The sequence below is a fragment of the Panicum virgatum genome, chromosome 2N, assembly GCF_016808335.1.
Source record: "Panicum virgatum strain AP13 chromosome 2N, P.virgatum_v5, whole genome shotgun sequence".
Classification (NCBI taxonomy): Eukaryota; Viridiplantae; Streptophyta; class Magnoliopsida; order Poales; family Poaceae; genus Panicum; species Panicum virgatum.
This window is the reverse complement of record NC_053146.1, coordinates 18,898,214-18,913,495: the sequence shown is the minus strand read 5'-3', so window position 1 is coordinate 18,913,495 and position 15,282 is coordinate 18,898,214. Positions and strand designations below refer to the sequence as shown.

At 41.5% G+C, this 15,282-nt stretch overlaps 1 protein-coding gene across 3 annotated transcripts; it reads left to right on the top strand.

The window, feature by feature from the left end:
- Positions 1 to 231: 231 nt before the first annotated feature.
- Positions 232 to 14,543, top strand: LOC120659928 (phosphomannomutase/phosphoglucomutase-like). Of its 3 annotated transcripts, XM_039938196.1 has the most exons (18): positions 233 to 392; positions 1,386 to 1,604; positions 1,809 to 1,875; positions 3,031 to 3,214; positions 4,777 to 4,829; positions 5,140 to 5,228; positions 10,135 to 10,371; positions 11,111 to 11,175; positions 11,645 to 11,705; positions 11,783 to 11,900; positions 11,974 to 12,055; positions 12,140 to 12,212; positions 12,283 to 12,344; positions 12,441 to 12,536; positions 12,826 to 12,980; positions 13,694 to 13,790; positions 13,916 to 13,993; positions 14,078 to 14,543. In XM_039938196.1, exons 1-18 carry the CDS (start codon positions 386 to 388, stop codon positions 14,183 to 14,185), a joined length of 1,851 nt encoding a protein of 616 aa, XP_039794130.1. In that variant the 5' UTR covers positions 233 to 385; the 3' UTR covers positions 14,186 to 14,543. The 3 variants fall into 3 exon arrangements, 2 of the variants coding, with proteins under 2 accessions (XP_039794130.1, XP_039794131.1); XR_005669285.1 differs by lacking the exon at positions 13,694 to 13,790 and having other exon boundaries at positions 232 to 392; positions 14,078 to 14,132; XM_039938197.1 differs by lacking the exon at positions 1,386 to 1,604 and having other exon boundaries at positions 251 to 392.
- The last annotated feature ends 739 nt before the right edge of the window (positions 14,544 to 15,282 follow it).

The window sequence follows — 15,282 nt, the reverse complement described above, 5'->3', positions numbered from 1 at the left end:
AATATAATGACATTAATTAATTGATGATTAGCTACAGTGATGCTATAGTAATCTCTAATCGCACAGTCAAAAATTTTATTAGATTTTTTAGGATTACTAGCGCGGGTTCTTGAGTTGATTTTATAAACTGGTTTTGTTGAATACTGTAATTAGTCGTAAAAGTCCGTGTAAATTTTCCAAGAAGCGCTAAATTGTACGAAGTGGGGGCGCATCAACTTTTACCGAATATTTTCCAGCATCTTTCCACCGGCCTGTGGTTCCAACGATCCCTCCACCGCTGTTCCGCTTTTCCTCGTGCTTAACGCCCCAGTGATCTTCAAGCCGAAGCCACCTCCGCCTCCGCCTCCGCCTCCGCCTCCACACCCACCCGCACGCGCGCGCAGCCATGGCAGGTCAGTCCATCGCCTCCTCCTCCTCCTCCGCCGCCGCCCCTCCGCTCGCCCTTCTCCAATCCGTGCTGCTGTGCAGCTCTTTCGATTAAATCGATTGGTAGGCGAACACCAACCCCGTGGATAGGCTGGCTTGTCAGTAAGCCCCCCGAAGGTTCGGGAAGGGTACGAGCGTCGGCTTCAGATATCGTAGCTGAATAGGGGATATAGGGATGCCCCTCGACTCACGGTGTATGGGGAATTAGGGGACTGTTCGAAGTTGAAACCAAAATGTTTCGGGAAATTAAGGGACTGTTTGAAGTGAAACCAAAATGTATCTGATTTGAACATCACTCTTGCCTGTTCCATCCTTTTGTGCTGTAATTTTGTTTAAAGAAAACATTCCAGGATGGTGTCTTACTAGAAGACCTGTAACTGTGTATTTTCAATGCACCTTTCTAATGCTCCGAGGTGGTTAGAAGCAGCATTAATCATAGGGTAATGTCAGTAATGTCAGAGCATTGTGGGATAAGGGATCAACATAATCTGCTAGTCCCGAAGAAAGCAATCAAAATCTATACTAAACTACTGGTGCATGTGTGGTCCTTGGTCACACATGAGGCCCCTTTTCTGTGTTGATCAATTATAGCCAATTCAAAATCAACACTTCAACCTTCACATGACGTTGATCCTAGAGATTGTGAACTTATTCGCCTCCGGTGAAAGAACATGTTCGTAGTTGTGCAAATTCAAGTGAACCGTTCCACCCAGGTTATACCATGTCCCACGAACCAAAAGCGCATTAGCTCATTTGTACCTAACTACCCAAGTCCTTGTGCCCAAGTTTACAAAAAAAAAAGATATTTGAGAAAGAAAGGGAACAATATGCATTTTGTTGAAGAAAGTTTAGGCCATCCATCCATGGTATTTGGATACGAATGGAATCAAACAATTATCTTATACGAAGTCTTAAATTAACACTAGAGGGAGATCTGATAGATTTGGCAATTTGTGCAGCATTATCAGCGAAGACCATAAAAAATGCATTCTTGGCACAACATCACCCACGGACTAGGCATGGTACAAGATATAACAGTGGCTTTTGTTTCCGCAATACCCGCAGCATGCATTCCTTCCAGGAATGTAGATTGTCAGTGGCTGATTCTTCAGCCAAATGGTTAAATACCACAACGACACCATGGACTAGCTTCGACAAACAAGCAGTTAGCTGCAATGGTGTGTTCTAGGCTCTCATTGATCAGATTGTTCACTAGTATTGCATTAGAATTTTTCACTGGTTCATTTTGAATATTTTGTTTCAGATGATGTCTAATTATCATTCTCAGATCACAGCTTGGGTTCTTATTTTCGGTTATTAGTAATTTGTAATATGCATGCATGTCCAAGTGTGGAAAGTTGCTTACAGGAGCTTCATTGCAGCTGCTCAAGGTGGCAGTGCTGTCTCTTCCTCTGAGAAAGTTGATTTTCTCAAGCTTCAAAATGGCAGGTATACATTTTCTGTGAATCTAATTTTCTTATAGTGATATAGTCTCATTTTACTTTATAAACATATATTAGTAGAAATTAGGGTTGAATGCTGCAAAAGCACCATTTGTATGATGGAGGAGTTATAGGTGCATGGCTCCACCCAACATGGTTCAAGCACTGGTGTGCACCTATTTAGAAATTAGTGAGTTTAATGATTATATGCATCCTTAGCTGGTGCAGAGGCCGGATATTATACTTCATCTAAAAAACAGGCTCTACAGGTGTTTTGACAGAGGTCCCATGTTTTTTTTTTTTTGCATTTTGTTCACGGTGGTTTGGGTTGGTCCAAGTCGAGTTTATGCTCTGGCAGGCATTGTGCATTACTAGCAAGGGGGAGGGGCTGTTGGGCTGTTAATTCATATAGATGCTGTTAGTTTTGTGTGCTATTTTTTAATAAAATTATAACTATATGTATAGAAGGTAAGAATAAAATATATGTGAGTAATAACTAATAAATCATTGTTCTTCTGCAGGTTGTTACAGTTTCATAGATATTCACGATATGATGTTAAGTCTCTTTCAGTTTTTCATGCAAGGATCATTAGATTAGTAGAAATCTTATAGATGAAAACATGTGTTAGCATGTGGAATACATGTGATGCATGTTATCTTATGCTATGATCCACTCCTCTTTTGACATGAATTAAATTATTTAGCACTTTGGTAGGGGCAATCTGTGCTTTCAGCTGAAATCCGTTCTGCTTTTCTGTTTTTGTATATCTAGCCTTTTGCAATTTTGTAAATCCTAACATCAAATGCAATACTTTTTCATTCCATGGACCAAAGATGAGAATCATTTTATTACACGTGATCTATTTGATGGGCCTTTGATGATTTTTTTCGAGTAGTGCAATTATTGCAAACTGATATTGTTCCTTCATAGTGTGAAGTGTGGTAGAATAAAGTTGATGCCATTTAAAAGTAGCTCTCATTATCTTAAAAAATAATCATAGCTTTTCGAGTCAGCTGTGTTCGAGTGGCTACAACATTTGTCAAAAGGTAATTCTAAAGAGTCAATTAATGAAATACTTCAAAGATGTTATTAGTTTGTGTTAAGTACATCTCTAAGGTTTTATATATGAAATGCTTTTAGTGAGGCTGTTTTGTGTGGCAGTGATATTCGTGGTGTTGCTGTTGCTGGGGTTGAAGGTGAGCCTGTCAACCTCACGGAACCTGCCACTGAAGCTATAGCTGCAGCTTTTGCTGCGTGGCTGTTAAACAGGAAGGAAGCAGATGGATTGAGACGTTTAAGAATCTCTGTTGGACATGACTCACGAATCTCTGCCCATAAATTGCAGGTGGATCCTGTTTTATGTTCATTTAATTATTCTTATGAACCAAAATTACACATGTTTTAAGCTTTTATTGGATACCAAAGTCCTGTTTCATCTAGTATAGTTTGGACTTCTCCTACAGGGTTATGTCAAGCATCCATAACCATGTATTTGCTGTAACAGCTTACTTCTTCTGTGATAAATGAATAGTGTTTGTCTTTTTTTCTCGAACAACGTAGGAGAGTTGCACATCATTTAGTTCAGGAGGCCCTGGGCCTCAGGTGTGCACCAAAGGTACAATAACACAGGCTACACATCCGAAAACCCATGCACACCCTATAGCACTGAGAGTATACATGCCGCACTTGAACCAAGGAGGCGACCAAAAGGCAAGGACACAGGCTCTAGAAAAGACTCTGGAGGTCCTGAGCCCCAGCTGTGCACCATAGAGCTCCCTCTTCTAATGTCTGCACCAAGGATACGCTTGGGGTAGCATTTTTGAAAACACAGTCCTTGTGGTGTTTCCAAATCTCCCATGCTAGTAAATTGATCGACAAACTGAGGACAAACTGAGGCCCTTTCGGTGCTCCTTATCCACTATCTTGATTGCCTGGTTCCACCAGCCAAAGAAGGTAGTGGCATCAGGTTGTGGAGTTAGATCCTGCAGGCCAATTTTCTGGAATACATTGAACCGTACTTCCCTTATAACCACATAGGAGGTCAACATATGGTTGATAGTTTCAGGAGGTTGTTCACAGAGTGGGCTAGACGATGGACATGGCAGCCCCTTCTTAGCCAATCTGTCCATGTAACAACTGTAAGTATGGCAAGCCTTACGAAAAATTTGCACTGTGTTCGAGCCCATGACTTCAAAAATCCTTTTCTGAGATGCAAACCTAATGGACCCAATAAAGTATTGTAGACTAGCTTACTTGAATATACTTCAGAAACTGAAAGCTTCTAAGTGTGCTGGTCATGGATATCTCTGGAGATGGATGTCTTCTAATAGCTCCCATACCTGAAGGTACTCGTCCAATGCATTCAGGGAGAGGGGTCCTCTAATGTCACTCACCCTTTTTTTTGTTGTCTAGAGCTTCTCCCACAATTTTCTTGTTCATTAGTCATCGAGCGTGAATCGGTGCCTAGCTAGTTTGGTTCGGTGGCCTCAGTAGCACACTCCTCAGGTCTTGGGTTCGACACCCGGTGGGAGCGAATTTCAGGTTGGGGTTAAAAAAATCCCCTCGCCTGCCTACACGGGAAAGCACATGGAAAATAGGTCCCGGGTAGCTCCGGCCCGCTCTCACACAGGTTACTGTACGGGCAATGGCACCCATATGTAAGGGTGGGGCAGGGGTTCGGGGGTTTTCTTGGCCTGTGTGAGAAGGTCTTCTTAGTCAATGCCCGGGGGCCGACATACCCCCCGCAGGTCAAGTTTTTTACTCATCAAGCGACGAGCGACCAGACTAATATTTGTTTCCTGGCGGCAAGTAGTACTCAGATCCAACAAGTTTATGATGTTTGAGCAACACACTTGCCCTAGTTTATTGGGGGTGCTATTATAGCTACTAAAAGGTTATTGTTGTCAGAATGCAGTTACTCATGGAATCACTGCGGCTGGACATGATATCCTACAGTTTGGGTAAGTTGAATCTTTAGTTACATTACAATATTTTTATGCAAGATTCTCTACGTTGCATAGGGCCACTCAAATTTAGACACCCAGAATTTTTTTCTCTTTAATTCCCTTGTTATGTGGATTCTTTTCCCTGATAAATTTCACTCATCAGTTCTTTGGAATCTAGTAATCTACAATGCTAAATTTTAGCCATGCAAAATGATTTTAGTACCATCTCTGCTTTGATCTTTTCTTCATTTTTTTGTTACCTAATAAATGGCTTAAAACAAGGGGACATATTTAAATTCTGACAGTGGATTATTCGTATATGTAGATTGGCCTCGACACCTGCAATGTTCAACAGTACACTTACAATAGATGAGAGGAATCATTTACCCGTTGATGGAGCCATAATGATAACAGGTATGGTTAGTAATCTTATATAGACCGTTTTAAAACTAATTTCTATATGCAAAATTGCAATGGCGTTGCAAAGTTATGCAAACTTGCCACATGAGTTTTGTCACTAACATGATTTTTTCCCCATCCGTCAGAGTTTCGATTATTTGGTTTGAACATGATTGGTCATTGTTATTTCCTAACATGACTACCTTGGGGGTCCAACACATGTTTGATGTGCCAACTTTTTTTTTTTGAATTGTGGCATGGAACTAATCAAGACTGATTACATTCAGAACTGCTAATATTTGAGTGGATGTTTATGAGGAAATCTGTATGTTTTCTCTATGGTGTGGGTGTGTTTTTGTGCGTATGCGCAATGCTGGGACTTCAATGTCTCTTATTTCTTATTTTGGTACTCACTGCATTCACTCAACAACAACAACAACATAGCTTTTTTTCCCAAGCAAGTTGGGGTAGGCTAGAGATGAAACCCGAAAGAAATAAGTTCAAGGTTCAGGCACATTGATAGCTAGTCTCCAAGCGCTCCTATCCAAAGCTATCTCTTTAGAGATATTCCAATCCTTAAGGTCTCTCTTAACCGACTCATCCCACGTCAGTTTAGGTCTACCTCTACCCCTCTTTACATTATCGACCCGCTCAAGAACCCCATTACGCACCGGCGCCTCAGGAGGCCTTCGTTGGACATGTCCAAACCATCTCAGCCGATGCTGGGTAAGTTTCTCCTCAATTGGTGCCACTCCGACCCTATCCCGAATAACTTCGTTCCGGACTCTATCCCTCCTTGTGTGCCCGCAAAACCACCGCAACATCCGCATCTCTGCTACACTCAGTTGCTGGACATGTCGCCTTTTTGTAGGCCAACATTCAGCACCGTATAGCATCGCCGGACGAATTGCTGTCCTATAGAATTTGCCTTTTAGCTTTTGTGGCACCCTCTTGTCACAAAGGATGCCAGAAGCTTGTCGCCATTTCAACCAGCCAGCTGAAATTCTATGCCTAACATCTTCATCAATGTCGCCATCCTTTTGTAGCACCGATCCTAAATACCGAAAAGTATCCTTCTGGACCACCACTTGTCCATCTAGACTAACGTCTCCCCCCTCATGCCTAATCGCGCTGAAATCGCACATCATGTACTCGGTCTTGGTCCTACTAAGTCTGAACCCTTTCGACTCTAATGTACTGTCTCCACAGCTCTAACTTCCTATTAACCCCTGCCCTACTCTCGTCAACTAGCACCACATCATCAGCAAAGAGCATACACCAAGGGATCTCACCTTGTATATCCCTTGTGACCTCATCCATCACTAAAGCAAATAAATAAGGGCTCAATGCTGACCCCTGGTGTAGGCCTATGTTAATAGGAAAGTCAGTGGTGTTGCCATCACATGTCCGGACAAACGTCGTCGCATCCTTGTACATATCCTTAATGAGGGTAATGTACTTAGTTGGGACTTTGTGCTTCTCCAAGGCCCACCACATGACATTTCTCGGTACTTTGTCATACGCCTTCTCAAGGTCAATGAAGACCATGTGCAAGTCCTTCTTCTGCTCCCTATATCTCTCCATCAATTGTCGTATTAAGAAAATCGCCTCCATGGTTGACCTTCCAGGCATGAACCCAAATTGGTTTTGAGTCACACTTGTCACTCTTCTTAGGCGATGCTCGATAACCCTCTCCCAAAGCTTCATCGTATGGCTCATCAGCTTAATCCCACGGTAGTTAGTACAATTTTGAACATCGCCCTTGTTTTTGAAGATAGGTACTAATATACTTCTCCTCCATTCTTCCGGCATCTTGTTTGACCGAAAAATGAGATTAAAAAGCTTAGTTAACCATACTATTGCTCTATCTCCTAGGCATCTCCACACCTCAATGGGGATACCATCAGGGCCCATCGCTTTACCTCCCTTCATCCTCTTCAAAGCCTCCCCGATCTCTACCTCCTGAATTCTCCTCACAAAACGTCTGTTGGTATCGTCAAAAGAGTCATCTAACTCAAGGGTAGGCCCTCACTCTCCCCATTAAACAATTTGTCGAAGTACTCTCTCCATCTATCCATGATGTCCTCATCCTTCACTAGCAGTCGATCTGTCCCATCCTTAATGCATTTGATTTGGTTGATGTCCCTTGTCTTCCGTTCGCGGATCCTAGCCATCCTATAAATGTCCTTCTTCCCTTCTTTCGTGCCTAGCCGCTGATACAGGTCATCATACGCCTTACCCTTCGCTACACTCACAGCTCGCTTTGCAACCCTCTTCGCTAATTTATAGCCCTCGATGTTGGCTGCAATCTTGTCAAGGTGGAGGCGCTTAAAACACTCCTTCTTCTCCTTAATAGCCCTTTGCACCTCGTCATTCCACCACCATGTGTCTTTCCCCTCCTGTTTGCCTCCCCTACTCACGCCAAACACCTCTGAGGCCACCTTCCGAACACATGTTGCCATCTTTAGCCACATGTCATCTGCGTCTTCTCCTTCTTCCCAAGGCCCCTCACCTAGCATCCTTTCCTTAAACGCTTGTGCTGCTTCCCCTCTAAGCTTCCACCACTTTGTTCTCGCAATCTTGGCACGTTTGTCCCGGTGGACACGTACCCGAAGACGAAAGTCCGCCACCACAAGCTTGTGTTGAGGGACAGCACACTCCCCAGGTATCACCTTACAATCTAAGCAATCACGTCTATCCTCCCTCCTAGCAAGGATAAAGTCGATCTGGCTCGAGTGTTGTCCACTACGAAACGTCACAAGATGGGATTCCCTCTTCTTAAACACGGTATTCGCTATCAACAAGTCGTAGGCTAACGCGAAGTTCAACACATCCTCCCCCTCTTGACTCCTACTACCGTACCCAAAACCCCCGTGCACTCGCTCGAACCCTACATTAGTCGCACCCACATGGCCGTTGAGATCTCCTCCTATGAAGAGTTTCTCGCTGGTAGGCACGGTACTAACCATGCTATCTAGATCTTCCCAGAACTGCATCTTGGTGCTCTCACTAAGGCCTACCTGAGGGGCATAGGCACTGATCACATTCAAAACCGAATCTCCAACTACCAACCGGATTAGGATAATCCGGTCGCCTTGCCTTCTAACCTCTACGACTCCATCCTTAAGGCTCCTATCAATCAATATGCCTACACCATTCCTACCCGGAGTTGCTCCCGTGTACCAAAGCTTGAAGCCAGTATCCTCAACCTCCTTCGCCTTCTGACCCTTCCATTTAGTCTCCTGAACGCATAGAATATTTACACGCCTCCTATTGCTACATCAACTAGCTCTCGCAACTTACCCGTTAGGGACCCTACGTTCCAGCTACCTATACGAATCCTAATTGGCTCGGCTAGCTTCCTTACCCTTCGCACCCGTCGAGGGAAGTGCGAAGACCCTTGCTCATTTTTCACTACACCCGGGCAGTAGATGTAGCGCGCCATTCAAGGTGACGACCCGACCCTTGCTCACTTATCATCGTACCCAGGTCATGATACGACGCGCCCTTGGGGGGATGGCGACCCGGCCCTTGCCCATTTATCACCACACCCGGGTTCCGATGTAGCGCGTCGCTAAGAGGGTTACGCCCCAACGAGTTTCTTGTGGGTTTCAAATCCATTAGAGTGGCTATTTTTATGCTGGTTTGCCAAAACCTAACGCAACCCTCCTCCTTTATCCGGGCTTGGGACCGGCTATGCTGAGACGACTTAGGAGAGAGTCTTCCAGTCAGCATAGGCGGAGTTACTCACTGCATTCACTTTTAATAACTATATTTCACCTTGACACAATGACCAAGGAAAGTAACCTTACTTATCATATAGTAAATGCAACACCAATGTTCTTATGGCGTCGCCTAGGCGACAAGGCGCTCCCCTATTTTGGCCCGCCTAGGCATTTTGGCCCGCCTAGGCGTTTTAGCCCGCCTAGGCGGCTAGGCGGTGGTGACTCGCCACAACTCGCCTTAACGCCGTAAGAACATTGTGCAACACAGACTTTTTTGTTGGTCTCCAATCTTTTAACTGGGAACTCCTCGTTACTAGTGCTATTTATTGTCATAGCTCATGCCAATAGCAAATATATCTATCATTTATGAACATTTGAGTTTTTGAAATATATCTATCAAAGATGAATGGAGGGAGTAACAAATAACTTTATCCATTTTCAGATTTAAGCATACCAGTTCATTTAACTCAGGCATATATAGAACTTAGTCAGATGTGTCGTTTGGCTCATTGCTACCTTCTTGCATATCAAACCAGAAATCAGTATCATTATTAGGTCACAGGAGAGGTCCTATTTAACCTCCCCCTCCTAATGAGTACTATTTCTGTCAACTATTAGATCTTGCCACTTTGAAGTCATTTCAGATATGATTATGCACTGCTGAACCTTGGTGCGGTATCTGCGAGTGCAAGACTACTTTGATTGCTTCATTTTGGTTTATGCTTGGGTGTTTTATTTGGGCCCCCACCTATTGGGGATGCAAAAATCCATGTTCTTAGCATTATCCATGTATTACTTGTCATTTTACTAGGTTATCCAATGCTCAGTTCAGCACCTTTTTGTTATATTCCTTCGCTTCAATCCAAACATTCCTTAAATGTTATTGTATGCCAGGAGAATAAAGTTTTGGATTAAAAAACTAGAATACACAATAGAGAAGAAGAGAGATAAATGCAACATTAATGATGTTCAGCTGCATGATTATCTATTATTCTCTAAATCTATATAATATTGTGATTATATGGATGCACAATATTTCTAATTATGCATCTATTTGTGATATTTATCACATGGATGTGCGCTCATTTTCTGTGGCTTCCTGTTCAAGCAACAGTGTTTATTTCATTTCCACTTCCCAAAATGGTTGGCAATTATACAGTGAAGCTAAGTTTTTTTCCGATTGTTCTTCTTTACAGCCAGTCATCTTCCCTACAATCGAAATGGTCTCAAGTTTTTTACAAGTGATGGTGGGTTAAATAAGGCTGATATCAAAGATATCCTGGAGCATGCTTCTAAAATATACGAGGAATCTGCACATGGTAAACAGCAAGAACGGGAGGATGCTTCTAGGGGAGTTGTGAATAGTGTGGACTACATGTCAATTTATGCTTCTGATCTTGTACAAGCAGTTCGTAAATCTGCTGGAGGCAAAGGTGCTTTTCATGTGCTATTTTTTAAAACTCATTTTTGACTACTAGACTAGTCCCAGTTCGATTTCTTGGCATTAATTTTTTATATTCACTGATAATATCTACAATATATTGGATACTTATTGTAAGATTGGGTATATGCGTGGGATGTATTGCATTGAGCCTCTAGGGCGAATATATAGGAGTACATGGCTTTGAGTGCAAGTAGCCTCTCTTAGAGATAAGGAAGGTTATCCCGGGATTACAATCAATCCTAAACTAACCATATCCGGAGTTGCCTAATATACTCTAACACTTATGACAGCATTTTGTTTTTGTGTGCTCAAACAAAATTTAATTAGTTTTGCATTTTAGCCCCTTAGACCCTTCCATCTAAACAGGCTCTTACGGTTTGTGGCAATACCAATTCATTGTTTAGTTTATATTATATTATATAATTGTGATTTTCTCAGTAGAAAATCATTTGCCATCACTTGTTATTCTCCTTACATTTTGTGGAAGCCATCCCATTTTTCATGTATGTCATACCAATTTCCACCATTTATGTAGCTGTTTATATTGTGAACTTCTTTATACAGCAGATTTATCTGTTCATGTTTTTGTCCTTGAGGATGATAGATATAGTGAACTTTGTGAAATGATTGAATATAAATATATAGTGAACTTCTGTGCAATGATTGAATATCAAACATTAATATGAAGCAACTTCTGATGGTTATGCTTTTTCTTTCTTTGGCCTTAGAAAAACCATTGGAGGGACTGCACGTAGTAGTTGATGCAGGCAATGGTGCAGGTGGATTTTTTGTGGTAATGTTTTATACTGCCAAAGTTGTTCCCTAGCATGCATTTTTTAGCATTAGTTCATTTGTTGTGTTGTTGTTCATTACATTCAATCAAATGATTGATTAGTCTATTAAATACTTCAAACTCGCGTCTCTGCAGTTTAATATGTTGATTAGGCTCTATTTTGGATAACTGCTTTTCTTCTAATCCCGTTTGGTGGAACTGCTTTTGTTTCAAATATTTGGTGAAGAATTAAATATTAGCATTTTTTTTTCAAATGTTCGGGGAAGAATTTCATTTTGTTCAATGTTGATCCATTTCTAAATCTCCACCTAGATTAATCTCCCAAGTTGAAGTTCCACTATTTTCTTTGGTTGATTTTCCCTTTATACACTACAAAACTGTCCATTGAATACTTAGAATGTTACTCTGAAACACTTAGCTATTGACAAAAGAAAAATGTTTGTGAGCTTATTTGTGATTTTTGGATCAGGATAAGGTACTCAAACCATTAGGAGCTGTCACTACTGGAAGTCAATTCCTGGACCCTGATGGTAATAGCTGATTTATTTTCTTATTGTAACTATAATACTTTTGGCCTTTCACACATTTCTACACATCACACATTCAGGTTTGTTTCCCAATCACATTCCGAACCCTGAGGACAAAACTGCAATGAAGGCCATTACAGAAGCCGTTCTTGATAACAAGGCAGACTTAGGCATCATATTTGATACAGATGTTGACAGGTGCAAAATAGCTAGCCATTGAGGTTCCACTGATGTCTAATCGGTCAGAGCTTAAATCCTTTGCCTTTTGCAGGTCTGCTGCTGTTGACTCCAGTGGTCGTGAGTTGAACCGTAACCGATTGATTGCTTTGATGGCTGCCATAGTTCTTGAGGAAGTAAGATTTTCTTCTTCCGAGTTGCAGCTTTATTTTGTTCTACTGTATTGCCCGCCACTAACTACTTCGTTGCTCTGGTGCTAGCATCCAGGAACTACAGTTGTGACAGATAGTGTGACTTCAGATGGGTTGACTGTATTTATTGAAAACAAACTTGGTATGCAGTGTTTATTGTATGGTGCTTTCTTTATCTATTTTTTCATTTGCTTATCTATTTTGTTCTTAAGGAGGGAAACATCACCGTTTCAAGCGAGGGTACAAGAATGTAATAGATGAGGCTATTCGTCTGGTTAGTTTACACTTTCTATGTAATTCAGTTAGTCCCTGGTTTTTTTCCTAATTTAACTAGCAGTGAAATGGGATTTATAATATGGCAATTTTTCAGAATTCTATTGGTGAGGAATCGCATTTGGCCATGGAAACAAGTGGCCATGGAGCGCTGAAAGAGAACCACTGGCTCGATGATGGAGCATACCTTATGGTAAGGACCTGGTTCTACTACACTTGAACTTTGCGAACCACATAAAGGCAGAATAATGGATAATCACATCAACATTTCATGCATGAGGAAAGTAGTCTCTTGTATTACCGGGTCAAGAAATTTAAACCCATGAAGTTCATATGCACCAACCACATTTTCTAATCTGTAGATGTGTGAGGATAGTTTCTTCTTGTAGTTTTAAAATTTCTGGCATGCTATGCTTCATGGTTTTATGGGAAAATGGGGCATCTATTGGGAATATGGGATTAAAAGTTTCTCTTCCCCTCAGGTCAAACTGTTGAATAAACTTGCTGCTGCCAGAACTCTGGATTCAAGTATTGGCAGTAAAGTTTTGACTGATTTGGTTGAGGGCCTTGAGGAAGCTGCTGTGACAGTGGAGATAAGGTTGAAGATTGATCAGAATCATGCAGATTTGAAAGGAGGGTATGTGAACTCTCAAATGCCTTGTGGTCCTTTCTCATTGAGACATTATCTGTGTGTACTAGTAGTTTAAAAGTATTGTGCGCTTAAACAGAAACATATGTGATGTGTATGAGCGATCCATTAGCTCGGATAACATGATATGGTCTTGTTAACTGCAGTCAGCGAAATTTTTCTGGAAATGAAAAGAAAGAAAGAAGGATGATTGATATCATTTGAATTTTCCATAGGCAAACAAACAATCTTAAAATTGAGAACTCAAGTTCCCATGTTCCTGGCCTTCAAAAAAGAAAATGTTCCCATGCCCCCCTCATTGGTCATTAGTGTATATCTATTAATCTTACGATTTTATCTATAGCAAACCAATGCAATGCTCTGATTGTGAATGCATCATTTCTGGCTCATGGAAATATCCACATTTAGTTGAAATGACCTGTGGTATGAAAATAGGACTGGTGATACTGTTTTGGATGTTGGAGCTGGCTATTGTACAATAACATTTAGCTACACAAGTCTAAACAAGTGTTAGATGAGGATTGATGGAGATTTTTCTGTAAAATTCAGTAAAATACAAGCACATGGATCACAGTCACTCTGTTAAATGTTTTACTCCATTTGGTTGACATGTTATCGCAATGGGTCCTTCCATGATATCAAGCTACAGCTATATATATGTCTTTTAGTATTTTTAAAAATTTATTACTTAATCTCTACAGGTCCTTCCGTGATTATGGGGAAGCAGTTTTGAGACATTTAGAAAATGCTATCGGCAAAGATCCAAATCTCCACAAAGCCCCCAAGAATTATGAAGGCGTATGCCAATACTCTTTGCTTTCTTATGAAACTTTCTTGTGGAGATCTTGATACATCTTATCTTTCTTCTGAAAATTAGCTATGCTTTCTACTTGATGCTCAGTTTTAGTCATTCTACTATGCAGGTAAGAGTTTCAGGGCATGGTGGATGGTTCCTGTTGAGGCTCTCCCTCCATGACCCTGTCCTTCCCTTAAACATTGAGGTAGCCTCTCTTTCCTTCCTCTCTCAATCATTACAATGTAGCAAATCTACCATTTGAATGTCATGTGATATGCCCATACTACAGGCGCCGAGTAAGGATGATGCAATTAAGCTTGGGCTTGCGGTGCTTACTGCTGTAAGTGAATTCTCCGCTCTGGATGTGACGGCATTGAACAAATTCCTGCAGCAGTGAACATAGGGACATCGACGTCATTCCATGAGCTTCTTTCACATGGAGTCTTGCTTGTTTCAGTCAACAATGAACAAACTCCTGACCAGTCAATATAGGGTTTCAATCTTTGGCTTTCCTCCGATGAGTTTTTCGTGTTTATACCAGGTATCTGAGTAAGAACATTTATACTGGTGAGGCATGTGTATACTTAAAAATAAGCTGAGAGTGTTCTATAAGGATCAGGAGGATTCCAGTGAGGCCAGGAATTTCAAGATGTTACTTGATTTGTCAATAACTTTTTCACCGTGATTAGATGAAGCACTCATTCGCTGCTTTGTCGTGGGTTCATATCTTAATGTTTGGTTTACTGGTTGTGATCTATATGTGAGATGGTGTCATGCCTAAAATGTTTATTTTTTCCGTCGTGTGATGCCTAAAAGTTTTTACGTGCTATTTGAATTATTACGTTACAATTGCAATATTTTTGAGAAATTTCAGTGTTTTAGACGAAGCCTTGGTAAGATGCCGTAGCATGCTAGCAGCACACCTAGAGTATGTGTCAAGGAGGTTTGGCTAGCAATCTGTGCTTTTGCAAATTTCGTCATGTTTGGTGCACGGGAGTGCAAACAAGAGCATGTGTCTCGGTCATTTTGTCATTTTTGGTGTGCAGTGACAGTGACCTTGTGCATGCACCGGCCGCGGATGGTGACATCTGACGTGGACACCACGCGGGGCATGCGCCGTCCTGGTTTTAGGCCCACGTACGTCCACCGCCCCGCCATCGTTGGCCTCAACCACTGGATTTGTTTTAAGCGTAACAACATATCAATGCAAGAATTCTAGTACCATTCGAAAGAACTAGAGATCAAATTATTCGGCATTTGCAACAATATTGTCCGAAAAAAAGTTACTTGACAAGATTTCTTTCTTTATTGTTCTTTTTTTTTGCACATATAGGTGAGTAAATTTGCGAATCATCAAGGACACTCAAATTTTCTCAAATGGAAAGTAGGGTGCGTTTGGCATAGTTTTCGGAACTGATTCTCTGCTAAATCGAGCAGGAGCTCTACCAAATATTTTTCAGAGATGAGTGATTTTCTATTAATTCTGTGAAGCGA

Coding starts and splice junctions, on each gene's coding strand:
- LOC120659928 (XM_039938196.1), top strand. Junction 4,830..5,139: donor CATGATATCCTACAGTTTGG/GTAAGTTGAATC, acceptor TCGTATATGTAG/ATTGGCCTCGACACCTGCAA. Junction 13,791..13,915: donor CCCCCAAGAATTATGAAGGC/GTATGCCAATAC, acceptor TCTACTATGCAG/GTAAGAGTTTCAGGGCATGG.